Source organism: Drosophila virilis, chromosome X (genome assembly GCF_030788295.1).
Source record: "Drosophila virilis strain 15010-1051.87 chromosome X, Dvir_AGI_RSII-ME, whole genome shotgun sequence".
Taxonomy (NCBI): domain Eukaryota; kingdom Metazoa; phylum Arthropoda; class Insecta; order Diptera; family Drosophilidae; genus Drosophila; species Drosophila virilis.
This window is the reverse complement of record NC_091543.1, coordinates 29033408-29060729: the sequence shown is the minus strand read 5'-3', so window position 1 is coordinate 29060729 and position 27322 is coordinate 29033408. Positions and strand designations below refer to the sequence as shown.

General features: G+C 37.7%; 1 protein-coding gene across 8 annotated transcripts in view; it reads right to left on the bottom strand.

Annotated features, from left to right (window-relative positions):
• sdk (sidekick cell adhesion molecule) overlaps positions 1-27322 on the bottom strand; it is a 119506-nt gene that overhangs the window by 32763 nt on the left and 59421 nt on the right. For all 8 annotated transcript variants that reach the window (XM_032439939.2, XM_070211204.1, XM_070211203.1 and 5 more), the window contains exon 3: positions 11256-11423. In XM_032439939.2, coding sequence (XP_032295830.1) covers positions 11256-11423 — 168 coding nt within the window. The remainder of the gene's footprint in view (positions 1-11255; positions 11424-27322) is intronic.

The following is a 27322-nucleotide window of genomic DNA, read 5'->3' as shown; positions in this document are numbered from 1 at the left end:
GTTAGTTAGTTTCTCCTACTGAAACTAGCTAATGTTCTTGAATTTTATTTATTGATAATCTGAATATATTTGAATTAAATTAAATTTTCTTAATCCTTTCTTGTGATATATCATATAAATATAAAAATAAAAATCTAGATAAGTATAATGAAAATTCTATAAATATTTTTCGCTGGTTTTAAAGAATTTCCATGATTAAATCATTATTTGGCTTTATTTAGTTTATTGAAAACAATTTTGATTTAATCTATATTTTTGCGATAGATTTCCACGTATTATCTATTATTATATTTATTAAGTCCCGCTTGATCATTGTGAAAATTCTTGAAAACTTTAGAGATCTGGAGGCAATATATAGATATATGTTATTAAAAGAGAAATCGAAATCGATCACTATGAAGTAATATGTGGAGCTTCCTTATTTTATAGAAGGATGTAGGCGCGCTTGCTTTAAAGAATGGGAGTGAGTTGTTCAGTTATGCACTAACTTTGCGATCTGAATTTATTTGAATGCTATTCCACATATTTATAATATGTTATTTAATAAATTTTTACTTTGGAGTTTTGCCTCAGCACGTCTTTAGTCTAGATGGTGAACTATCATCGACGAAAAAGAGTTCGACAAAACTCGCAAAATTTGTTTAAAATTTATTGCTCAACTTTGGACAAAAGAATGTTAGCAACATCAGCACGGACAGGTCAATTGCGGCTCAGATTGTCAATTTTAAAGAAATGTATCGCGGCTTGTGAAATGCGACAAAAGTCGGCTTTTTACATATTTAATACATTGAGAATATTAGCTATCTATTTTTAAGATTTAAAAATTTCTCAGAGCATGCTAAAGTTTAGTATTTACAAACATGCCAACCTTTGTTGTCTCAAAATGTTAGCAGCTGTTAATATTGCACAAAAATCAATATATACTCAGCCAAGACTATATTACAGGGTATAAAAGTTAAAAGCAGTAGCAGCAGAAAAAGAGAGGGAGAGAGAGAGAGAGCAATAGAGATATATAGAGAAAACGTGGCCAATGGCAATGCAATTGCATTTTGTTGGCAGCAGACTAAATCGAATTGGGCAGAGACAGCCAAAGCTGAAATGCTAGACGTAAAAGAGCCAAAAACAGTGTAGTCCGTAAGAGTCGAGCCAGTGCCAAAAATAAGAAAAAAAAAACGAGAAATAATAATAAAGGAAAAGTAAAACGCAGAAGGGGGAGAAAGCAAAAAGGGAAAAGGCTCCTTCAAGTGTTGGCCGGCATAAAAAGTTGGCCGGCAAGCGCTGGCCAAAGTCTATTTGGGCATTTGGGCAATGACGCTGCTATAAAATTACAATTTGGGGAATTCTAAGGCAAATATACACACAGCACAAATGCAGCACATACACATACACACACCCAGGCACACACACGTACGCACACAGGCGCACTTAGTGCTCGCTTTGGTCAACAGCAGGAGCAGCAAAAGGCTCAATGAAAAAGAAGCAGCAGCCGGACTCAGACGCAAAAGTAAATGCACAGAGCAAAACAAAAAGAAAAAAAAAAGAAATAGCATTCTCCAGCGATGTGTTAGCGTTAAATCGAAGTGAAAGCCCCAATAAGCAGAGCAGCCAACAACACACATACATGCACACACACACACACACACACACACACACACAATCAAAAATACACGCACACCCAGTGAGTGGCCTAGGAGCCCAGTTCGTATCCCCTGACTTGTCGCTGCAGGGTCCACTCAAACATACAGAAGTGTGCCAGTGTGTGTGTGTGTGTGTGTGTGGCACAAATGAGTTTTTAATAACTAAACTGACAAATCCTTTAAGCCTAAGCCATTCCTAAGTCAAAGTCCGGAGTGTGAGCAAAATCAACGATTGAAACGTATTGTAACTCGTTTCATTTTCAGGCACCTTTGGGAAGTGGCAAATTGAACCACATACATTAATGCGTGCGATTATCAGGATAATTCATGCATTTTGTGCACGACCATTTCGTTATTTCATTCTATTAAAATCAAGTTCCAAATTTTTCTAACGGGCAGAAAAAGGAGAAGCTTAGAGCTCATTGCTTGGATAAAATAAATTTTTATTATTAGACATAACCATTTTCGCTTGGCTCTATGCATTGTAAGGAACAAGTTTGTTTTTGATAATTTATTTATATAGTATTAAAGCTCGCTACGATTCATTTCAACTCTTTTACAATAATTCGTTGAAGCGTATTGTGCAAATTTTATGCCCAGTTTCGAAGGGGCAGGCCAGTTAGGTGACTCTCTCTCTCTCTCTCTCTCTTCCTCACTCACTCAGTTTGGCAAAGGCTGTAAATGAAATTCGTTTTCGCACTCAGTGACTCAATCGCTCAATCAATCAATCGTTCAATCAGTCAATGTCTAAGCAAGCAACTGCATATAAAAAAATTCAATAAACTGGCGACGCCACGCAACAAATTGCATTTGCACGCTTCTATCTACTGCATGTGCTCCGTGTGTGCGTAGTTAATGTGTGTAATGGTGTACGTGTGAGTGTGTGTGTGTGTGTGTGTGTACACCTCATCCTGTTTAGCTGTTGCTGCTATTACTCAGTACTTGGCTCGCACAAATGGCGGAAATTGTTTGATTTGTGGCTGCCTTTTTGAAAAGCTCCAGAGTTGTCAAGTTCCAGTCTTATGATGGCTAGAAACTCGTCTACAAACTCGACTCCCTGCCACAAGAGCTGATGCTGCGGATTCATAACCTCAGCAGAAGGACATCAAATGTTTTGTCACAAATTGTCAAGGGTCCCGATGACATACAGCCGAGCACGATAAACTTCCTCTAATGTCTCAGTTTGTCAATAGAAAGCACTAGTGTACTTTCAGCTGCTGTTGTTGTTGTGGTTCTTATTCATATGTCCTCATCGATCTTTGACTATTCTCTGTCTTACTTATAACTCTGGGATTTGTTGACGTGGAAATCTGGAAATACCCTGTACTATTATGCACATGCATATGAGTTATATGAGACACTTTGGGGAAACACACAGAGATAAGGCGTACAACTGTCTATAAATCTTTTTTCTAACTGATCGACTGATTACTTTTTGGCTAACTCCACGAGCAACTGCGCAATATTGGAAAATAGGGGGCTGTTTAAAACTTGAAGCGAATACATTAACCTTCGCAAAGCCAGCCAATAGCCATGAGTATCCATATTTATTTGTAATACAACAAAAAGAGGATCTTTCAATATAAAGAAATCTCTATCTAACTTTTTCCCTTCATAACCAAGGAAGGAAGGAAAGCTTAACACAGCTTTAAATTATCGTACATTTTTAGAAATTAGACTTGGTTTTAGACTGTAGAATATAAATATACATATTCTCTATTGATATACATATCTATTAATTTAACCATATATATATATATATGGTTTATACTAAATATATGGACTAAATATTTTAGGCAATATTAGACCTTAAAATAGGTCTATTGCAGTCCAAATGATGGGGAATACATGACCTAAAATGGGGTCTATTGATCTATATCATAATCATAGACACATGTACAGGGCATGTGTTGGTCGTGCATGCCCGAATATTTCTGCTTGGAGCGCATCATTTGTATTGCAGGGCAATGCGAATCGCACAAACTGTTTTTAGCATTTTTATTTGTTATTTTATGGTTTTGGGTGCTTTTCTTGTTGCACCTTTTTGTTTGGCCTCCCTGACGCACCAGTCTATCCTGTGTGTGTGTGTGTGTGTGTGTGTGTGCCTTGCTGCAACTCTGTGGCAAATGTTTGCTAAATTATGCACAGTGCAATGCGCCGACGCCAATGCCGCTCTTTGAGGGAGCAGCAGCAAAAGGCAAAAGCAGCCGCCAAGGGGACATCTGCCAAGTGTTTGCATAGATACACATAGGTGAAAGTGTAAGTGTGTGTGTTTGTATGTGTTATTGTTGTTGTTGCATTTGCACTCGAATTTACGTAAACTTAAAAAAAAACTAGAGTGCTCAAGTCAAGAATGATCGACTACGTAGATACTCTTCCTTACTCTTTGAAATGTATTCTTGAGTAACTTCGGTGTTAAGAGGTCCGTTCTGTATAAAAATTTCAGTGCTTAAATATGACACCCAACTGTGTCGATGTTTATTTATAACGATTGGTATTTATAACTCTCATAAACTGTAAAAACATTTTTATAAAAAAAGAAGTCTTGTTTTTTCATTCTGTGAGACGGACGGACGGACTTAAGAACTTGGCTATTGTTGTTGCTCACAAATATCTATATATGCCTTAAAGCAACAGGCAGCGTTGCATACAGCTGCACAAAACGAGAATACCCCTTTAATCAATGGACACAGGGTATAAAAAGTGCCTAAAAGGCTTTTCACAGCACGTTCATCTGGTGCTGCTTGCGACGCTTCGCTTCGCTGGGCTGTGTTTTCCTTTGCATCTATTCGCCTTTGCCTCGTCATGTTGCAGTTGTTTTCTCAGGTTTGGGCCGGCCAGGCAGCACATTTCACTTTTATGCATTTCCATTGTTTACACATTCGTGAATCTTCGTTTTATGCTCTTATTCGCTTATCTATCATTCTCAATTTGTCTGTGCTTCAACCACAACACAACAGTTGGTCAGGCAGGCAGCTCTCAAGAAATCTGTGCAGCTCCTCATCCACGACGTGCCACACGTGAGACAGCAATTGCCGAAGGTGGGGACGGGGATGGGGGCATGCCCAGTAGAAACACCATTTGGCCAAAACCTGTAAGTGTGTCAACTGTGCAGCTTACATGGCGAAAGAGGGGTGAAGGCTGTAGGGTGGCGATTGCTGCAGAAGGGCCATAAAGAAAAGCGCAAACAGAAACAAAATTGCACGTCAATCCGAAAAAAAGGGGGGAACACAGACTCGTAGATAAGCGAAATTAAAAATGAGCCACTATCCAGAAAATCTCATCCACTTCTCGCAGAGAGCCTGTCTGTCTATCTGTCTCTCTCTCTCTCTTTACCTCTTATGTGTGCCTCTTAATACATTGTTGCATAATAAGTTTAGGCTATGTTCGCTTACGCATATTCAATGGAAATTAAAACTAAATAAAAATCATGCTCAAGAAACCTAACAATTGTTACAATTCAGGTAAAAAAAAAAAACAGTTGAATATTTGTTTCCCATCACTGTAAATCTAGTCGAGAGCTCCCGACTAGGGGATACCCTGAACGCTCTTCTTCCAACATCAAATGCATAAATATTCTATTTTAGAAGCTATATGTCAAGTTTGGAGACTGTAGCTATTATTATTTACCAAAGTTGCCAAAAAAAACAAACAGGATATCGATATCGATTTTTATCGATTGCTTGGAAACAGAGAAGTTATCGATTATCGGAAATAAACTCGATCTGCGCGGGAACTAGGAGCACCTAACATCTAAAATTTCAAGTCTCTAGCTCTCATAGGTTCTGAGATTCTTGCGTTCATACATACGCACGGATGGACAGACAGACGGACATGGCTAGATCGACTCGGCTATTGATGCTGATCAAAAATATATATATATACTTTATTTGAAAGGAGATTTTTCCTTCTGCCTCTTACATACATTTGGATTTTGCACAAATACAATATACCCTTATACCCATTTTTAATGGGTTCAGGGTATAATAAGACTCAACGAATGTCTACATTTGACACTATAAAAAAATAACCTTAAATCAAACCAAACATCAATGGAACCAACTCGTTTTTTCTTCAAAAACTGCAAATCCAGTTCGTAGATAAAAAGCCAAGTTCATGGATGTGAAAAAGCATGTTTATGCATGTACAAAACCCAAAAAGAGGGAGTTGGTTTGTGCCATGAACTGAACTATTAACCAAAGTTGTTTTTTTGAATTCTGTCTCTTGGCGTCACTCGTTAGAGGGTTATTCGTTCTTTGGGGGTTTTTTATAATCACAAGGCGAACAAGTAAGAGACTTTAGTCGGAAGTTCCCGACTAGGGGATACCCTGAGCCCTGTTCTACCAACATCAAATGCAGTGCGCGCAACGAACTTGCTTGCCTTTGCAGTAATAAAATAGATCACGAAAAATCCATTTTCAATGGGTTCAGCATTGAGAAATATTCTATATAATATTATCATTTCACATTGACAATGTTTATTACACATTGTTGATTTGTTAAATGCATTTTCTTAGCTAGTAAATAAATAAAAATGGTAAAGATCTATTAAACAAGAATAGTTTTTGGTAAGTTAATAAAAATGGTAAAGATCTATCAAACAAGACTAGTTTTTAGTCTATTGCTTGTTTAGTGTTATGAGTACCTGTCCGACGATTTACAGCCACCCACTACAATTGCTGTCCATATATATTCATGTAAAATACTTTCTTTCATTTTTAATACTCTGTTGAATAGATGGAAAGGGGGTATATGCGCTTGCGTTTAGCATAGCAGTGTATGAGTTTTACTTTTGCATGTATAAGATAGAGAGTTTTAGAGTCGACATTTATACTGGCAAATCGCGAGAGTCCAACTTTTCAACAGATTTAGGGCTATAGCCTTCAGATTTGGCAGATTAGATTAAATAATATTTGCCTTGAAGATCAAGCTAAAAAAAATCAAGAATACAGAATCATTAACTTTTCGTCAGCTTTTTTCACGCTCTAAACAGAGTATAGTCCAATCGGCTCGATGCGTTTCTATTGTTTTTTTTTTTGTTTATCCTGTATCTTGAGAGCAACAATACAGGCCTTAAACAACAGCAGGGAAATAGTACTAGCGCGAAAACAACAGGAATAACAATAAAAACAAGCACAAAAAACGCGAAGCCGCATTGTGAGCTTAAGAAAAAACCTTATGGAACAAGCAGCGGCAAACACACAAAAACAATACAATTTTTTTTCGCTTAGTAATGCTTCTTGCTGCTTTGTTTTTTTTTTTTTTTTTTTTTTTTTTTCGTCTTGTTATTTATATGTTTTTGTTAGTTTTGCGTGTTGACGCTTAAGATGAGAGGGATGTGGGAAAGCTGGTGCAAAACTCAAGACCCAAAAACGCAAGCTCCAAATGTGGGTGTAAGCCACGCACGTGTGTGTTTTCTTCATCTTTTGTCTCTCGCCTGGCTGCTGGAACGCCCAGCGAGCCGCCCATTTGCTGCCATGCTCGAACTTCTTAGCGTTAGGTAGTGGCACTCGGCAACGGCAACGGCAACGGCTTTGTAGCCATAAAAGAGTCTTTGTTGCAAGTGAATGCGCAACATTTAAAACGCAGGCGGCAACGTGGCGGCATCGGGCTCAGCTCGGCTCACTCGTGCACACTTCTCCCTCGGCTTTATTTTTGTTGGCTAGAAAACAATTCAACACACATTTTGCCAGGCTTTATGCTTATGACACAGCTAAAGTACGAGTGCTGCCACCGGGAAGTTCTTGCAGCACTTGCAGCTTGCTGCACTCGCTGGTGGCTTGCTGGCATATTAGTTACATGCCCCCTCCCTCTTACGCCTTTCAGTTTGTCGTAGATAATCGTGATTAACAGTTTTTACCTGTTTACCAAATCTGCTAACCGCAGTTTATCGCGCCATTTCGCCAGATGGCGCCACAAAACAACAACAACTAGAACAACAGCAGAACAATCGCCTCTTCTTTCTGCCCTCTAAATCTCTTCGCATTCATTTGATAATAGTTCCGCAGCATCAAAATTCTGTGGGGCAACTTAAGCTGGCGCCTGAGAGTATGCTATGCGCTTGGCGGCCTATTCCTGTTTACGATTTCACCAATTACGCTTTAGCAGAGTTTGTTGACTTGGGAAGATTTATAGGCCTTTCTTTTACAATTTTGATAGGACCTAGACTAGAGTGTGTAGCGAGAAGCGTGATCTATACACCCATAGGCTGCCTGATTATCAATAAAATCCTAGCTGCGTTATAGATTATATAGCCAAACTAAGCTCCACAGGAAAGTAATACTTCCTTTGATCTATGCTTAGACATAGCGGCATCTGCAGAGAATTGAACCCTGATGCTTTGAGCACTTATCGAACTCTTTTAACTGAAGTCTTTCAAGAAGGCATACTTGAATATTTAATCTATCATGTACTTAAATGTTTTATAAACCAGGTTCTGAATTCCGATTATGCCTATCGTATGTATCATGCATGAGCAGGCAGCATATCAAATTTTTAACTATTGACAAATTGTCCGCAAACATTGCTACGAATCGTATATGCGCAAGCCTTGCCCATAGAACCACTTGAGAATTATAAGCAATAAAAATAAAAGCTAGCAAAATCAAAATAACCTATTTAAATGAAATGCTTACCTCAAATTGTGAATCAATAACAAAGACTTATAGACAAATATTCAGCGAGCCTCAAATGAATTCAAAGGGTATCTCACATTGTTTTAGTTTTGTTCTTTGTTATTTTTATTTTCTGGTTTTTATTGTCAAGAGCAGAAACGTTACAAAGCCACAAAACTTGCATTTCGTAGAGCGCCAAATGAAAAAGTAGCTGGTAAAAAATACAAAAAAGGAGTAAAAGTAAAAATAAAAATAAAAAGAGAGAAGCAAGTTTAGAGGCGGGAAGAGCCTGCAATGCCTATGCACACACGCACACATATATTATACGCGTGCACATCCGTGTGCATCCGCAAGCTCGCACAAGTATCTATCTATCTGTATCTATGCTTGCGCGTGTGTGCTCACATATCTGTGTGTTGACAATTGAAAGCGCCAAAGTGACTGAGTGCGTGAAGCGCCGCAGCCATTGGCAATGCTTGTCGCGGCATGTGTGACACCAGCAGCAGCAGCAACAACAACAACAACAACAACAACAACCACAACAGCAACACCAAAGAGCAGCTAAAAAGATATGCATGTTTTGTTTTTAAAGTTTGTTTATCTGTTCATTTTTATACCCTTGCAGAGGGAATTCGAATTTTTGAACGAAATTTTTAACGCATAAAAGGAGATATCGCCGTACTCTATAGACCATATATATTCTTGATCAGCATCAATAGCTGAGTCCACGCTCATTTCTTTGTCTGCCTGTTTCTTCATGTACAAATCTCTCAATGTTGTTGCTATTAGCATTCCAACTTTTCATAAGTTCGTCTTTCTCTTCCAGGCTGTAAATAAAGCTCAGAATCGACTGGATCGGATAACTATGGGTCCTAGAAACAATCGATTAAGATTTATGTTCTTGATTAATAAACATGCTCTACCATGTTCCTCACATATTAGTCACATTCCACAGACTTTTATATAATAATATAAAATAGCTAAATAGAAAGAATCGATTGGTAATTCAGTTTATGCATCTGCAACTCTCTCTTCATTTATGCGCTTCAGGGGTCTGGTAATCTTTAAGCCACGAGTCTACAAGTATATTCAATCTTCGGTGTGCCGATTTTTCCTCTTTTTTTTCTTTGCTTTCGGTTTCCACATTTTTGCCTTTGCCCCTTTTGCAGCATGCGCAAAGTGCAACGCTGTTCACGGCCTTCACTTACACATATGTATATACCCTATAACCCAAACACAACGAGCCTCTAGACTACAATCATGTATGCATATATGCTGTGTGTGTGTGTGTGTGTGTGTGTGTGTGTGTGTGTGTGTGTGTGTGTAGTTATCTATGCAGATACACAACTGAAACTGCTCAAATGGGCCGGCTATCAAAGACCAATCACTTAGGGCCACAGGCAACCCGCCAGATTGTTGGATCAGCGTTTGCATTGACGTGTTTCGAATGTTTTGAATAAATGTTACGTAGAATCAACCCCAATGCAACACGTCAAAAACAGTAACCAATCAGCTTAATACATATTTTACTTAAAAACGTTGTATTAGATTTAAGCGTGGTTTCTATTAGATACGGAAGACCTCACACGTCTGAGATACGAAAACATATTTCATCTGCACCAGATACATTAAATATCTGGATTACACTTTATAAAAAAGCGCAAATATTAAATATAATTCATCAATAGTATTTAGAATGTGAATAACAAAGATACAAAAGTATTTGCAGCATAGAGTTAAGCATATCGATACAAACAGATATTGATGAACTATTAGGGAAGAATAGTATCTAGAAAGACACAAAAGTTTCTAGGAAGCGAAAAAGTAACCAAGTATCTTTGAGATACAAACGCATTCGCCAAATACATAATCAACAAAGCTACAAAAGTATTTGTAAGATACAAAAAAAAACTTAAAGGTAAAAACGGTTGCCGGTAAATAAAAGGATATCCAACTGCTCCACTTTGACAATGATTAAAAATTTCGAACAAACTTGAAGGCTTCCAGGTCGAGTGAGCAGCCCGCAATTCGATTTAACCTAAAGAGCATTTTTGGGAAAATGAAGTTGCCAAAATGACACACATACATAAGCACACACACAGATGCAAAGGTATGCACTCGGGTCAAAAGGCCTTTTGGCTCATCAATGAACCAATATGCATTAATTCTTAAATATTTCACGGCTAATTGTGCGAATCCTGTGGCTATAAGGCACAAAGGCAATATCACACTCATACACAAGCTCGCGTAGGAACAGGGATAAACTGTTGCCACAAGGACATCAGGGCTCGAAATTGTCTTGAGGGCTCTCACAGGACTCTGGCCTGAACACAAACAGCAAACGGCAAAAGCTGATGACAAGGACGAGACCGAACCCGAGTCCCAAGTCCGAGCTGCCAGCAGCCAGCTCATAACCATTTTTTATTTTGGGACGAAACAATATGTAACCGATACTTGGAAATGTCAGACGCAGAAGGCTTAACCCACAGTCGAGCAACACCTGTGAGTGTCTGTGTGTGCTCGTTTGCGTGTGTGTGTGTGTGTGTGTGTGTGGTTGTGTATGGTTGCGGCTGTGGGTAGGCGTGTGCACGCCCTTAAGTGCCCCCTATTTGCTGTTGTGCGGCCCATAGCAAAACGGCTCTGAGGATTATGCCGCTCTCTCGGGGGCTTCCCAAACGTTGGAAACCTCATAAAAGTTATTGTTTTTCTACTTCATTATCTTTCAAAAGCAAAAGGCGTCCGCTCATCCAAAACACAACCATCATCCCCACCCTTCCACAGACACACAATGGAAAAGATGGGTAAAAAAAATGTCTTTTCGTTTATGGTTTTATTTTACATGACACTTGCCGCAATGCCCATTCGCCCGCGCACGAGATCCTTAAGCTGCACACTGTCAGACATTTTGAAGGACAAGTGTAATGTTTAGACGCGTTCCACGCCCAAGTCGGCTCCATGTCCGAGGCTTAAGTTTCGAACTAACTTATTGTTGGCTTCAACTTACCCAGCGCATGACACTGTAAAATCTTCGTGCGTCCTTCGCTAACAATGGATCCCGATGACGACGGATGCGTTGTAAAACGCGGCGCCTGTTGCTGTTGGTGCGATTGTCCTGCTTGGGCTCCAAGTTGTTGTTGCTGCTGCTGTTGTTGTTGTTGTTGGGGAATGGCATCTGCAAGAGAATAGTTGATGATGAGCATTTTGTTCAAGTTCTCAATGTAAACAAATTCCCAGAGCGTGGGCGTTTAGTGTCGCGCATGACCCTGGCCATACATCGGCCATGTTCAAGGATTCTGGCGAGTGCATTTTAATTAGATGAGTTACTTTTACTAAAATGGCCAGTTGCTGCAGCCAGGCAACCATTAGGCATCTGACTTAATTGCATTTTCGTCAAGGCATTTGCCAAGGCTGACGCCAGAACCGTTTGAGAATTTTAAGCGCATTTAATGCTAAAAATTTTCATAGCCATCAATTTGTTTGTGTTTGTCATTCGCACACTGAATATATTTGTTGGTGCATGCTAAGACAAACTCAAATATATTACAAATTCACACCCATGAGTAAATAAATGTGCATATTGCGTTTTTTGTTTCAAGTGCGAGTAGCAATTAAATGTTTAAATACGCCTCGATACTCAGCACTTTTCTTATTATTTTTAGCTCTGGTTTTGTTTAACTCTGCAAGTCAATTGTAAATTGTTATTTATTTTATTTTTCTTGAGTATTTTATTTACAAACTGTCAGACGTTTAACAATAAACAAATTTTAGAAGGGAAAACAATGGCATTATAAGTTTTCAATAAAAGGTTCAGATGATGACTTCTGCGCAAATTCTAAATTGTTGAATTGTTCAAAATTCATACAGTTTACAAGCGTGAATATACACGCGTGTGTGTGCAGTTTGTGAGAGAAAATATTATTATTGAAATATGCCAAGTTTCGATTGTAAATATAGCGTAAAAGCTAATAACACAAAAATGCTCACCACAAGACTAAAAAGGGCCAACATATGGTTTTTGGTTCCACGAACTTTAAACATGTTTTCGGATAAAAGTGGAGCTCAAGATAGAATTAAAATCATCATAAATGTGTAGCACAAGACTTGCTACGGGCAGGGCCGGGTAATACCGACTAGTATAACACAAATGTATTTAGATAAAACAAGAATGGTTTTAAAAAGCCAAAATTAATGCCTCCGCGCAAGTTTAAAATGACATTAGGAAAACTAGATTAAAAAAAAAAAAAAAAAAAAAAAAAAAAAAAAAAAAAAAAACAATAGTGTTGACAACCAGTTTTAAAAATAATTTGATCCAAAAGCAAACATATTTCGGAACGAAGATAAATATATATGTGAATCTTAAAATATAATAGCATACGCAGAAAATGAATTATAATTAGTGTTGAGATATATTACATAAATGTATAGCTAAAAAAAAACTGAAAATGTTTTTACATTATTGCTACTTTTGTGTGCGTGTGCAAGTTGGAACAAAAATCTCAATTTCATTTGCACACACAAATTATGAAAATGCAGGGTAAAGAAATGTGCATGTTTTTGTTCCATTTATTATTGTTGTGGTTGCACTTTGCTGTTGTTTTTGTGCATTCCAATAGACAAAGGAGACTTGTTCGAAATGCAATATGTCTATGGAAATATAAAATTGCAGTTTTAATAAATAATAAAAACCTTCGCATATTCTTTCATTGCAACAATGCAGCAGAACGAATTTAAAAAAAAAATAAATAAAATACAATTTTATTTTATTGGATTCAGAAACAAGTCCCCGCCCTCATATCACCTTCCTAGCACCAGCTCCCGAAAAAAAGAAGAGCTCCGGGCAGTAGCTTGCGCCGTGCCGTAATAAATCCAATAAATCCAAGTGACAACGACGACAACAACAACATTAACAACAGCTACAACAATAAACAGAAAAGTCTAACAGAAGTGCTGGTTGGCTTCGGATTGTGCTGCTTTTATAAACATTTTTGCTGGTTGGGCTGACCCATTTTTTAGGGATTATAAATTCATTTTCAACGCAAAACATGCAAATATATTTTCACTTTTGGGCACACACACACATACACACACACACACACACACAGCACAGTCAAAAGTAACAAACGCCCGTTATAGAGCATGGTTATTGATAACCACGCAAGTAATTTGTTTATTTTTTCGCTCTATCAACAAAAAAAACTGCAACAAAACAGCAACAGCGACAACAAGAGCAGCAACAACAACAACAGCAACAGATATCAGCAGCGACAGAATGTTGTATCGTATTCATAGAAAGTATATCCTTTAAAAAGCTAAAAAGCACAGCGGCAAATGACAAAATGCATTGAAAATGTAAGTACCAAATATTGTCAATGGCTTTAAATGACTAGAAAAAAAATTGATTTTATTTCTAGCGACTGGTTTGGTACAAATTTGAAAACTATATCTTCCAGGAAACATATCTTTATTTTGACAAGCAACAAGCAAAAACCAGCTACAATTTAAAATTAATATATAGAAAATTATGTCAGTTAGATTCGAAGATCTCCGAGATACAAATGTATCTGCTTCACACAAATATAAAATAAAACGTTCATCTTTCTGTAAGAATCGCAAGTATTTTTATGATGCGAAGATCTCCAAGATACAAATGTATCTGCTGCACACAAAAGCTTAAAAAAAAAACATACCTATAGGATTCAAATGTGCTTGCACAACGTAACTATCTCAGAGATGCAAATTATCTGCCGCACACAAAAAAACAAAAAAAAAAGTCTTAAAGACATCTGTGAGTTTTAAAAGTATGCTAGATATAAAAAGTAGTAACAATGATATTCAGGAATATCTTTTAAATATCTGTCCTTAAAAAATCAAAGCATCTATGAGTTACAAAAGTTATCTGGGCGATACAAGACTTTTGGCAGTATTTACAAGAAGTTCCTGAGGAACTTGCCTGCGGCAAAACAAAATTCTATAGAATATTACTGGCTCCGACTACACCTCAAATGAATGTCGAACTAAATCATGATACACATGTTGATAGATGCACAATAAATAGTTATAACTATTTTAGTTTTTACATTAACTAAGGCAAGCAGGCAAAAAGAGCGCTCGACTGAAAGATACCATGTATTCTTCAAAAACTTCGGTCGCCATTGAGCAATCTTAATGAAATGTTCAGGGTTTAAATATGGCATTTATAAGTGGTTTAGTATGGAGTAAAATATTCTAGATCTGTGTATACTATGAGAAAATATTTCACATATTTCCTTGCTTCGAAGTATCTATCCATCTATCTATCTGAAAATCAAATTTTGTCGATGTTATCGGTTTTCGATATGTAATCGATTTTTATTGACATAAGTTATCGATCTCTGGATTTTAATCAATACGAATTACTGATTATCGATTTAATTTATAGATGTTTAGCGATACAAGTAAACTCTATATAGATATATATGTATATATATATATATATATATATATATATATATATCTGACCCTTTCTGCCTGGTACATATATTTGCACTAAAACATTGAACACTGTTTACAAACCCTTTTTTAATGACGTACAGGGTATATGTATTTTACATATTTTTATAGCCTTGTTGCAAGCCCCAAAGAAAAACTGCAGCGTACAGTGTTATGGCAATTAACAATTTAGTAGTGCTGAAAATCGCATTGGGCCAGCGAAAAAAAAAAATAAAAATAAAAGAGACGCACACATATGGGAAACACATGTTTGGTCGATTGGAACAGTCAAAGGCGGAGGCGGCTTTACGCTTGGCCGATTACCTGGGGCCCGATTATAGCTCTCTTATTGTTGGCAATTGCCATTGGCAATATAGAACTCTACTGGCTGTGGTAATGTTACGCCTGACAAGAGAGAGCTATTCACTGTCGTTGCCATGCTGATGATGATGATGATGATGATGATGACGATGACAAGGACTTAAGTGTTAATGTTGTGGGGGAGGAGCGCACAATTTGCACCTGCCTAACACACGCATGCACATAGATTGCAGCCGCACAAGCAGGCGTTAAATTGCCAATGTGTCCGGCACGCTCTTGACAAACGCTACGGCTTGTAGCATGCATACACACATGCAACAAACCCAAAACCCAGCCCACACCCTACCCACTCTGACCCTCTCTCGCCTGAAACTTGCCCCGCCTGGTTTGCTTTGAGTTTGCGGTTTTGCGCACGCGCAGCGGCCACGCACACATTTTGAATGGCTTCTCGCCCTGAGAGACATTTGATATGTGGCATGTTACAGGCATATATGTATAAATATATATATAAATAAATATATATAAAGAATATATATATATCTATCTACATTTTGATATATAGGTATATAAAGAGACATATATATATATATATATATATATATATATATATATATATATCTTTATATACATATATATCAAAATGTAGCTTGTTCTTGTTGTCGTCAAGTCTCCATATGCAAAATGTTGCTATTTTTAGTGATGCGCTCAATTTACAGCACTTTGTCACACATACAAGAGACGCAGCAAGGACTTGCCACAGGAAACTGTGTCGGGCATTATCAACCCGCCCGCACGCACACTCGATTGTCGTCCCGTTGAGCTTTTGTTGAAATTCGTTTGTTTAATGTAAACGATGCGCCTGCCTCATCTGCATTGCCACTTACAAGTGGCACAAAATTTCAAGCCGCAGGCTCAAATGGGGCAAGACTGCAACTTCCTTGCGGCATTCGTCGGCATCTGATGTTAATGATAAAACATATACACACGCACACACCCACACACTCACACACATGTGTGAGGCAGCTGCAATGAAATGCGATACATTTTATTTCTTCTCCCTGTTTTTTTTCTGCTTTATTTTTTGGGTTAGTTTAAAGTGGTTTTGAGCTACAGCAAAATGGGCAACGGGAACGTTTTGGCGTAAATGCATTTCGTTGCAGTGGGCTACAGTTTGTCACAGTTGCTGCTGCGGCTGCCGTTGACTACGTTGTGGCAAGAAAGTCATCTCTGCCACACACACATACTGACACATGTTGCACAGTTTTGCCACATTGAATCGTTTAGTCTCGCTTTCTTTCGTTGCGGACTTTTCCCACTGTGCGTATATGTATATATATTTATATAGAACTAATTCCCATTATATCAAAGTAGCGCTCAGAAGTGTCTAGCCCTGCGCCAACCCATTAGTTAATACAATTTTTAAGCATTTTTTTTACTCTTTACGTCAAACAGCTCTACAGCGGTTATGTGTTAAGCACACAAGCAGCTTAAACCAATCCATTATCAACATACCCTTGAGCAGGATATTATAAATTTGTCAAGAAATGTGCGACACATGGAAGGCGATTCCGATTCTGATAATGTATATATATGGTTGAATGTTTATAGCTTTCAATTCCATAAAGCGTATCTATGTCTATATGCTTGTATATAGCTCACGACTCCATCAAGTAAATATATGTTTGTAGCTTGCGATTCCAAAAAGTATATTTTTGTCTGTATGCGTATAGCTTCCGGTTCCATAAAGTATTACTATGTCTACATGCTTAAAGCTTTCGCTCTGTCTTTCTGTTGCAGAAGTTTCAGACATCGGAGCAGCCACCTCCGATCGAGTCAGTATATTAAAGCAAGTTTCGGTAATTCCCTTTCGTTTGTACGAATAGTTCCAATCAACGTAGTCTGTTTGTCCAATAACTTCGATGCTACTGATAAGCTGGTAAGAAAATGGTCAGTCGTTACATTTCTCCCAGAAAATGTAAATGATTCAATTAATTTTAGGACGACCAATTCACTCCAAGAAATTGACGATGGCTTTGCCTCGTCCTTTCCCAAATAAGGGAAAGATTAGCAACATATTTAATATCAAAATCAGATGCTAACCAATATTTAATCCCAAAACTTATTTGATTTGCATGTATTATATATTTTATTATATTATGTATATACATTTTGGCTGTTTTTGATGAATAAATCCGAAACACGTGAGATTATTTGCATTCTTCAATCGTTGACTTCCTGCAAGTACTCGGAATGCTTCTAGTTCAGTGCATGTTGTTTACGATCAATTATAAATCAAATCAATAAAAAAGCATTTCTCACAGTACCCTTTATAATGTTTCGTTTTGCAAACGCTGTAGCCCCATTGGCATTAGGCCTTTTTGAAAATTGTGTTTATTGGTCCCCGACCTGGAGTGGTTACATTTTTTATTTTAAACTAAGTTTATAGTTCCATCCGCAGGAATTTCAGTCTGGCGGGCACTCTCATCAGAATATGATGGTAGTCTCAGAGTTTTTCTTGGTCTTCGCCCATCGAAGATGTTCTTTTTATTACTTTTTGTGCCTGAGGTGTATAAACATGTGTATAAACATCTTCGAATATTCGTCTTGGTATTTCTGAAAGTCTATGTATTATTAGGGCAACGTTTTTTTACTGAATAATTATAATAGGTATATATGCTATACGGTTGCCAGAGTGTGTTCGCTTGCATCTTTTTGTTTGCATTTGCACAAGCAATTGTGAACTCCGCCAATGTTTTTATATGACGATCAGAATGATCGGCTGTGTATAATGTAAAAGGAAGAAACATAACATTTTAACAACAACTTTATTTATGAACAAAATGTTGTAGTTTGTAGTTCTAATGTTAAAACGGTGTGCGGCCAAGTTACAAACGTGTTTGTTTAAGAATAAAGAACACATTTTGCCGAGCAGTTCAGATAGCTGATGCCACAATTGCAGTCTTTTCATGCAAGTTTAACATATGAATCAGTTGATGAACCACAAATTGATTATGTAGACCTCGAATGGCTTTAGCAGTCGCTTTTTTGTGTTTCGTTAAGCATCTGACGAACAATGGACTTGGAGTGATTGGAAGCAATAAGTTATACACTTATCTATTCATCTAATAATCATCTTATAGATTGGATTCTGTTTGTTTGTGCATGTCGGCCAACCGGTTGCTCACGCCTGTCAATCATTTTGACTCCTGGTGTCAAGGTAAGAACAAACCGCAGTCGCGGCTGCCAACCAACCAACTAGTCAGGAAATCCATCCACCTAGCCCCGTGGCAGGAATCACACAGCTGGTAAACTAAATTTTCGCAGTGCCTGCCAGCAGTTTTGCGGCACATCAGTCAAATTTATATATATCTAAACTCATACACACATAGCTAGACATGACTTCTTCTTTTTTTTTTTGGTTTTGGTGGTTTAGGGTTCATTTGATTTTGTTTGCTTGCACTTCAGCCTTCTTCTTGTTGCTCCCCCTCCAAAACTTAACCCTTTTAAAGAGTATTTTTTTTTACCATTACAATGCGCACTTGATTAGTTCTTGTCTGTGTGAGTGATTGATTGAATTGCTGCAGTTTAACAGACAGTTGAGTGTCTAAAAGGCACATGCAGAAAGAAAAATAAATGTGCCTTTCAAATTTTCAAAAATTGCCATCATATGAAATTTTTTTTATATTTTACCTTTTTATTTTAGAAAAGAGAAAAGTTATAAAAAAAAAAAACTAGAATTTTTCCCACTAAATGGCAACTTTCTAAAATTCAGGCGAAATATTGCTTTAGTGTAGAGAGTGAATGCAGCGTTGAGGGTATTAGAAGTGTGTGTAGGGTAGAAGGGGGACACGCCCCTATGCAGCAGGCATTAGCATATTTAATGAGCTCATTAAAGTCGCTTTAAAAATAGTAACAGAGCTGAGCAACCCTCCCTCCCCACTCAGTCCAATCAATGATATTAAAGTTTTTTTGTTTCGAATAATTAGAGTCAAGACTCAATAAGCGCATTATTTATACGTGCAACCAAACGACAGTAACCACATGTGACGCCTTAAAATAACACAATTTGTGGTGCAACAATACAGAGAAAGCAAGGCAGAGAGAGATAGGCAGGGGGGGTACTGAGGGGTACTGAGAGAGCAAGAGAGAGAGTGAAAGTGGAGAGAGTGTGAGGGGTATGTCAAGCAACGCAGCCGTAGGGCAGTTGCTGACGTTGGAAACTTCCACTCAAGTGGCAATTGCCTCCCCCCTCTTCAGCAGTTTTAACCCCCCTCCCTTCTACCGAAGGGTCCACCAGCCAGGGCGCACGACGATCCCATTTCCATTTCGAACCGCATGCCCCGCACCGCACAGCTGACGCTGTCACCATTGTCGTTTGTCACGGCGAACTGCACACCGAACCACGTTTCGTATACCCCTTGCCCCGAAAATTCAGTCAGCCCGCCAATCCACAATTCAAGCCCCATACCCAACCCCATTTTCAATTCCGTTCTTTAGCTGGTGTTGCTCCTGCTGCTCACGTCTCATAAATTTCTGTGCTGTCGCTCGTCCGTCGCTTAATCCTGGCGCTCTTTGGTGCCACGTGAGAAATTGCACTTATCACATCTCAAAGTCTCCCACCCTTTCCTATCCCTGTTTCCGTTTCCCGACCCCTCTTTATACTTTTGTTTCGCCCTTTTTTCTCTCGCGTGCCATCCGAAGGCTCTTAATATGGTTTGGCTTAGTCCCAGATTTTCACATTTTCAGATTTCAGTTTTGCGGACTTTTCACTGTTGATTGTTGAAGTGAAGGGTTTAGAGAGGAGGAGGTTTTGGGGTGCATCAAGGATTTCGCATAATGGTAATTAAACGTCGACTAACCAGACAACTACTTTTCAAATGAGATTAGAGAGAGAGAGATACAGAGTAACAGAGAAGGAGTGAGAGACAGATACAGAGTAACAAACAGAGAGAAAGGGAGAGAGAGTGAGAGAGAGAGAGAGAGAGAGAGAGAGTGAGAGTGAGAGAGAGAGAGAGAGAGAGAGAGAGAGAGAGAGAGAGAGAGAAGGACTGAGAGAGAATTTTTTATTTATATAGAAAAATAAATCGAGACTAGATTTTAATACACAATATAAATATAAGTTAAATTATATACACATATTTACTAAATAATATGATCAAATAGCAAAAAGAAAAATTCAAGTGTTTGAAGCATATTTTGATTCAAGCTGACCGCTGATCGCCAAACCCGGTAAGCCGCTAACTCAACTTGAGTCCTACCGCCCTATAAGCCTTCTGCCGACGCTCTCAAAAGTCTTTGAGCGACTTCTGCTAAGCCGTCTCTTAGAACTCGACGAGGTCACGCGCCTGGTCCCGGATCATCAGTTTGGCTTCAGAAAGTCTCACGGCTGCCCCGAGCAGGTCCACCGGGCAGTAAAACACGTACTAGAAGCTTTTGAGCAGAAGCAATACTGCGTCGGCGTTTTCCTCGATGTCAAACAAGCGTTTGACAAGGTCTGGCACGATGGTCTTCTGTTCAAGATCAAACTGATACTCCCAGCGCCATACTTCAGCATCCTTAGCTCCTTTCTGGCAGGACGCACCTTTAATGTGGCCGTTAAAGACCAAAGGTCGGCAATTAAGGGCATCAGAGCAGGTGTCCCACAAGGCAGCGTCCTCGGTCCGATGCTGTACACGCTGTATACGGCGGACCTGCCCACACAAGGACAAAGCAACGAAGACCTCAGCCCTGCGAGACTGCTGGTGGCAACATATGCGGACGACACTGCCTTCCTAGCCTCCCACAAAAATCTGCAAGCTGCTACAAGTGCAGTGCAGGACTGGCTGCTGCAGATCGAAACCTGGACAGCTATGTGGAACATCGCTATAAACTGTGCCAAGTCCGCCTGCGTCACTTTTACGCTGCGCCCATACAGCTGCCAGGGGCTACGGTTCGATGGAGGAACCATTGAGCAGACCAACTCTTTCTGCTACTTGGGTGTCCACCTGGATCGAAGGCTCATATGGGGGCCTCACATCGCAGCAACGAGAGCAAAATGCCTGAGAAGACTTCAAAAGCTCGATTGGCTACTAAAGCCTCAAAGCAAGCTGCACATATCCACGAAGACACTGCTTATCAAAACGATGGTAACGCCTATCTGGACATATGCGATCCAAGTTTGGGGCACGGCATCAGCACACCAGCTCCGTCGCATAAGAGTGGTCCAAGCCAAGGCAGCACGCAAGGTTGCTGGCCTGCCATGGTACGTAACAACAGACGCCATCGAACGCGATCTCCGCCTAACAAAGGTCGGAGATCAGCTCAACTTCTTCAGCAGCCGATACTCCGACAAATTGGTGCAGCATCCGAACGCGGCCGCAAGGGCCCTGGCTGAGCCCATCAGTGAGAGGCGCCTCCGAAGGCTACACCCCGACGACCTACCAACGAGGCACATCACTTAAACATCCCTTTCCCATTATTGTTATATATTTTTAAGTCTGTAATTATCATTTAAGTTATTAAATAATAACTATACACTATACCCTTAACTCCGCTTGGTAGAGATCAGAAGGCACTGATCGATTCCAGCGCAAAATAAACCAAATTAAGTTAAAAAAAAAAAAAAAAAGCTGACCGCTGACTCTCCAAGAGGAATTACAATATCTTACAACCATATGTAAAAGATAAATAAGCATGGCATATGGGAAATATGAAATTCTGCAAATAACTTAAGCGCAATTTGCTGAATAGAGTAATATATACATATAAGTATATACATATACTGCAAGAACAGCTTGCAATGCCATCAAGCAGAAGGGTGCATAAGCAATGGCAAATATCAAAGGGATGTTAAAAGTCGAAAAAAAAATCCAAAGCAAATCTAGAAATCAAATCAAGCGCAAATTGATGACTTTACAATGTCCCAATAGATTTGCTTTACAGCCGCAGAATTTTAATTTGTGAAACCCGGAAAAAGAAAATGCAACAAAAATGAAGCGCTAGACTGGAGCACGGACTGCGGGGAAATGGCGGGGGTTCATACTAAGCTAGGGGTACTTAAATGGCAGGCAATGCACACACACAAACACACACACACACCCACTCACACACATATGCTTGCTACATATGTAAATATTTTGTGACAAATGAAGTGAAGTGGAACGGCAAGGACATGGCTTGTGCAGCAGAGGAGTAGCAGGAGAAGGCGGCCTGTGCAGGACTCGAACAACTAGGCCGCAATCTTCAGTGCATTTGAGCACAATAAAAACCCGCCACAACAACAATGGCAGCTGCAACATATATCGACGGCTGGCAAGTGGGCCGGGGGGGGGATGGGAAAAGTAAGCAAAACTATTAAAATGCCATTCGAAATTCTTGCGACTTGGCAAGGGACACGGACACAGCGCCAAGTCAAGGCGTAAAGGCTACACATATGCACTTGAAAGTGTGCCCCCGACCCCCGCCCAACTACAACAACCTTTGGCCCCGCTGCTTGTGCCCATGTGCAAGACGAAAACAACAAAACTTCGGCAATGGTGCTGCGAGTCGCAAATGCTCTTAAATATAATTGCTAGAAAAAATAAGAAACAATTATTTATTAATTTCCATCAATTGGTTTTGAAGCCAAAGTTTTGATTGTTGAACATATGAAAAAAAAATATTTATATATGCATTTCATTGGAGAACTAAATAATATTTAATATTGGAGAATATTGTTATTTATTTAAGCTATACAAAAACAATTCAGGTTTATATTTTATCGATAAGATAATCCGAATATAATTTTTAAAATCGATACCTATCGATCACATAGCTTGATCTGTTCGTAAAAGGCCTTTTTGGTTTTCCAGTTCTTTAATCTTTGTTTAATTCATAAAGACGGACAGACATATAGCAGATATATTGTAGAAGCCTACTGCTGTATGTTACACACACTTGCACGAAGCTGGTATGCCCCTTATTCTATCTACATATACATATATGCAGTGGGTACAGGGTATAAAAACCAACTTTGTGACAAAGTTCAAAAAACTGTCGCGTATTGATTTTCACGTGTAATCTCTTTTTTTTCGTATATTTCTTGGAGTAATTTTTTATTTCTATTTTTTTTTTTTTGGCGAACGCCGGCAGCTGCAACACATTAAGGTCCCGCACAATATATATATAAAGTATATAAGTATATACAAGCATATATATAATTAAGTTTTACACGTTAGGTTACTATAAAAAAATATATTTCAATTTATTATTTTCACTTAACGGCTACTTTTGTTGAGTACATTCAGATTTGCTTCCCGAATATGAACTGATTTATCTAACTGTTGCGGTCGCTTAGCAAACTTCGCTTTGAGAGAGTTTGAGTCAAAATTGAGTGAAGTTTGAGCTGCGTCAGCAATTATGCGTGGGATAGTACTCTGATGGGAACATTGACAGTGGCGTGATATTTAGGGTGAATTGTTTATGTCTACCAAAGGGGGACAGTTTGATCTTGACCAATGTCGATGTTATCACCAGGCTCTTTGTTTACAATATTAGAAATGTTTATAATTGTGCTTATGCTTATGTGCTAAGTTATGTTAAAGGGTGGGTGCGACTATGGATATGTCACTCCCCCAACCATTAGAAAAGTGCCTGTCCTCAGGTGTTTAAGTTTGGATATAGTGTAACATTTTCTTCTTTTAGAATTGGTATATCTCCTATTATTGTAGGTGTTTCTTCTACTTTGGGTTTTTTATATTTTATAATTAATTTCTTAGGTATGCTTTTGAACTTATATGTCAAATACAGTGTTAAACTTATTAATATGATTACAAATATGGTTATTGTAATTATCTGGAATACATTGTTAAATTTTGTATGTGCATTTATAATTTGTTTCGTTTGTACAAACGAAAGTGGTTCTAATTTTATAACATCATTGCTTACGTAAATGCTTTGAGTATAATCTAACATATTGTTTGAAATTGAAATTTCATTAATTTGCAATGAACAATTAAAGATTTTTATTATATTGTTTCCTTCTATTGTTATTTCGTTATTTATACAATTATGGTTTAATATAGTTTTTGGTAAATTCCAAGTTAAAATTATATTTGGTTCTATGTAGTTGATTTGAAAATTTTGCAAAATTTTAGTATAACTACATTCTGATGTTATTTGGTTTAAAATTCCTGTTAAACATTCATTATTAATTAATTTTTTTGTTTCTCTGCTATAAACTTTTTTATCTTGGGTAAAATATTTTTCATGAGCTATTTCTGTCAAAATATTATTATTTTCATCCGGGTATGGAATTATTTCGAATACCGGGCTTTTTATTATTTCTCGAGGAATATGGGATATTATCAGTATTTCGTTTGTATCTGATTTAAACCAAGTGGAAGTTTTTGTATTCAACAATTTCTCAGAATTAACATGCAACAAATAGTCATGTTTTAGTAATTTTGGGTTAAAAATTCCTAATCTTGTGAGCTGCATTCCCATCTCAATGTCTTCTATATATTCTGTAAAGTGTTGTAAGTTAAATATAAGGATATCTAATTTCTTTCCTTTTTGTTTCTCTTGATCTAGTTCGTTCATGATTTCTATTCCTTTGTTTATAGCTTCTATTATGTAATTTAATTCGTTAACCTGAACGCTGTTTTCTGCTAAGTTGCTTATTTTTTGTTCAATTTCTGCTTTGTCTTCTTGATTTAATGTTCCAAATAAGTATTTATATGCTGTTCCTACTATGTTAACTAAACCTCTTTTGCTACGTTTGGCTATTTTTAAGCCGTTTATTTCTCTGTTTAATTTTTCTACTAGGTATTCGATTTGTATAAGGTTATTGAATTCTTTACTTTGTTCAATTAAATTGTTAAAAGTTTCTTCGGTTTTTGTTGAGGTTATTTATTAGTTTTTCTTTATTAGCTTGAGTGTCATACTCTGGTGTACCTGCATATATGAATATGTCCGCTGGTGTTCTGTTAGTCGTTTTGTGCTTTGTTTTATGATTGTACGTGTAGAGTATAGTTTCAAATTTTGTAAGTTTATTTTCGACGTCTGAGTCGCTGTTAATGATTCTTAGTTTTTCGTTAACTGTCTTATGAAATCGTTCTACGTCGGATATACCGTTTTTACTAGTGGTTATATTAATATTTACTGCTTCTGATTTTAGCCATAATTGTAAAGCTGTGCACATAAAAGCTGAGTCTTTGTCTGCCTTTATTTCGATGGGTTTACCCATTTGGTTGAACACTTGTAATATAGCTCGTTTGGTTTCTAGCCAGTCTCTACTTTTTATTTCTATTAATGATGCAAATTTTGAATAGATATCAATGCAAGATAAAAATTGTTTATCTCCTACTATGTAAAAATCCATTACATATTTTTCTCGGATATTAGCGATTTCCGGAGTTATTTCGAAAGTTAATTTTGTATCTCTGTGTTCTGTTTTTGCGATGTTGCAAATCTCACATTCATTTATTAGATTTTGAATTAGATTTTGATAATCTGGGAAATAGTGGGTTTCTTTGAACCAATTGATAGTTTTTTCAATTCCTGGATGTAATAATTCTTTGTGCTTTTTTAATATTAATTCTTTGAATTCTGCGTATGTTTGAAGGTCTATTAATTTTGTACTAGTTTTCATTGCCTTTGTTGAATTATTCGGACTTATTATTTCTAAGTAGGCTTCTTGAAAAATTGGAAAATCTGCTTCGTTGTGGAAGTATAGCACACTTTTCTTTGTGCATAAGTATTCTTTTATTAATTCTTTGGCATGCGTATTAGTCATGTCTTTGTACGTAATTTTTATGTTGGTTTTGTGAAAGTAATTCGTAACTTTTGTTTCGTTCTCGGTTCCTTTTTCAAATTCTATTTGTCGATTATAATAATTAAGTGGTCTTTCTGTGATTTGTAAATGGTTACTGTTGTCTTCTTGAGCACTATGTATTGTTGCTCTTGTGCTAATTGTATCTTCGCCTAAGAAGTTTTCGTTTAATTGAATTCTGGACAGAGCATCTGCCACATAATTTTCTTTTCCTGGGACGTATTTAATTTGGAAATCAAACTCATTTAGCTTGATCTTCCACCTTTGTAATTTCATGTTAGGTTCTTTCATATTATTTAACCAGACGAGTGGTCTGTGATCACTAAGGATTTGAAATTGTCGACCAAAGAGATAGGACCTAAAGTATTTAGTGGCCCAAACGATTGCTAATAATTCTTTTTCAATCGTTGAATAATTTAACTCATGCTCGTTGAGAGTTCTACTTGCATAGCATATAGGCTTATGCTCTTGCGAAAGGACGGCCCCTATTGCCATATTACTCGCGTCTGTAGTTAATGAAAATGGTTTTTCGAAGTTAGGGTATATTAAAATTGGGTCGGATGTTATGAGTACTTTTAGCTTTTCAAACGCTAGTTCGTAGTCTCTGTCTTTTATATTGATTTTTGCTCCTTTTTTTAATTTAAGTGTTAATGGTTTTACTATATTAGCGAAATTTGGTATAAATTTCCTATAGAAACCACATAATCCTAGAAATGATTTTATTTCTTTTGGGGTTTTTGGAATTGGGAATTTGACAATTGCTTGTATCTTGTTGGGATTTGGTTTTATACCCTCAGTTGTGATGATGTGACCGAGAAATTCAGTTTCTTTTCTCATAAACTCGCATTTATCCAACTGTAGTTTTAAGTTAGCTTCTCTAAGCTTCTTAAATACCTTTTGTAGCGACAAAATGTGTTCCTCCAATGAAGTGGAAAAAATAATAATGTCGTCTAAGTAGACCAGACAATCTTTAAAAATTAAATCTTCTAAGAGATTGTTCATACAACGTTGGAACGTTGCAGGTGCATTCTTAAGACCAAATGGCATGCGAGTGTACTCGTAATGGCCATGTTTAGTCGAAAATGCGGTCTTGGGTATTGAACCAGGATCCATTTGGATTTGGTGGAAGCCTTTGGCTAGATCAATGGTTGTGAAATATTGACATTTTCCAAGTTTGTCTAATATTTCATCCATGATCGGGATAGGGTATTTATCATTAATAGTTAGTTCATTGAGATTGCGGTAATCTATGACTAACCGGAACTTTTGCTTTCCAGATGCATCGTTTTTCTTTGGAACGATTATTACTGGTGAGCAGTAAGGGGATTTGGATTTACGTATGATATTTTGTTTTATCATATCGCTTATTTGTTTATTTACTTCCTCATCGTATATTTGAGGATATTTGTATGGACGCTTGTAAATTGGGTCCTCATGTTTTGTTAGAATTTTGTGTTTAATTGTACTAGTGAAAGTCAAATTGTCACCTTCAT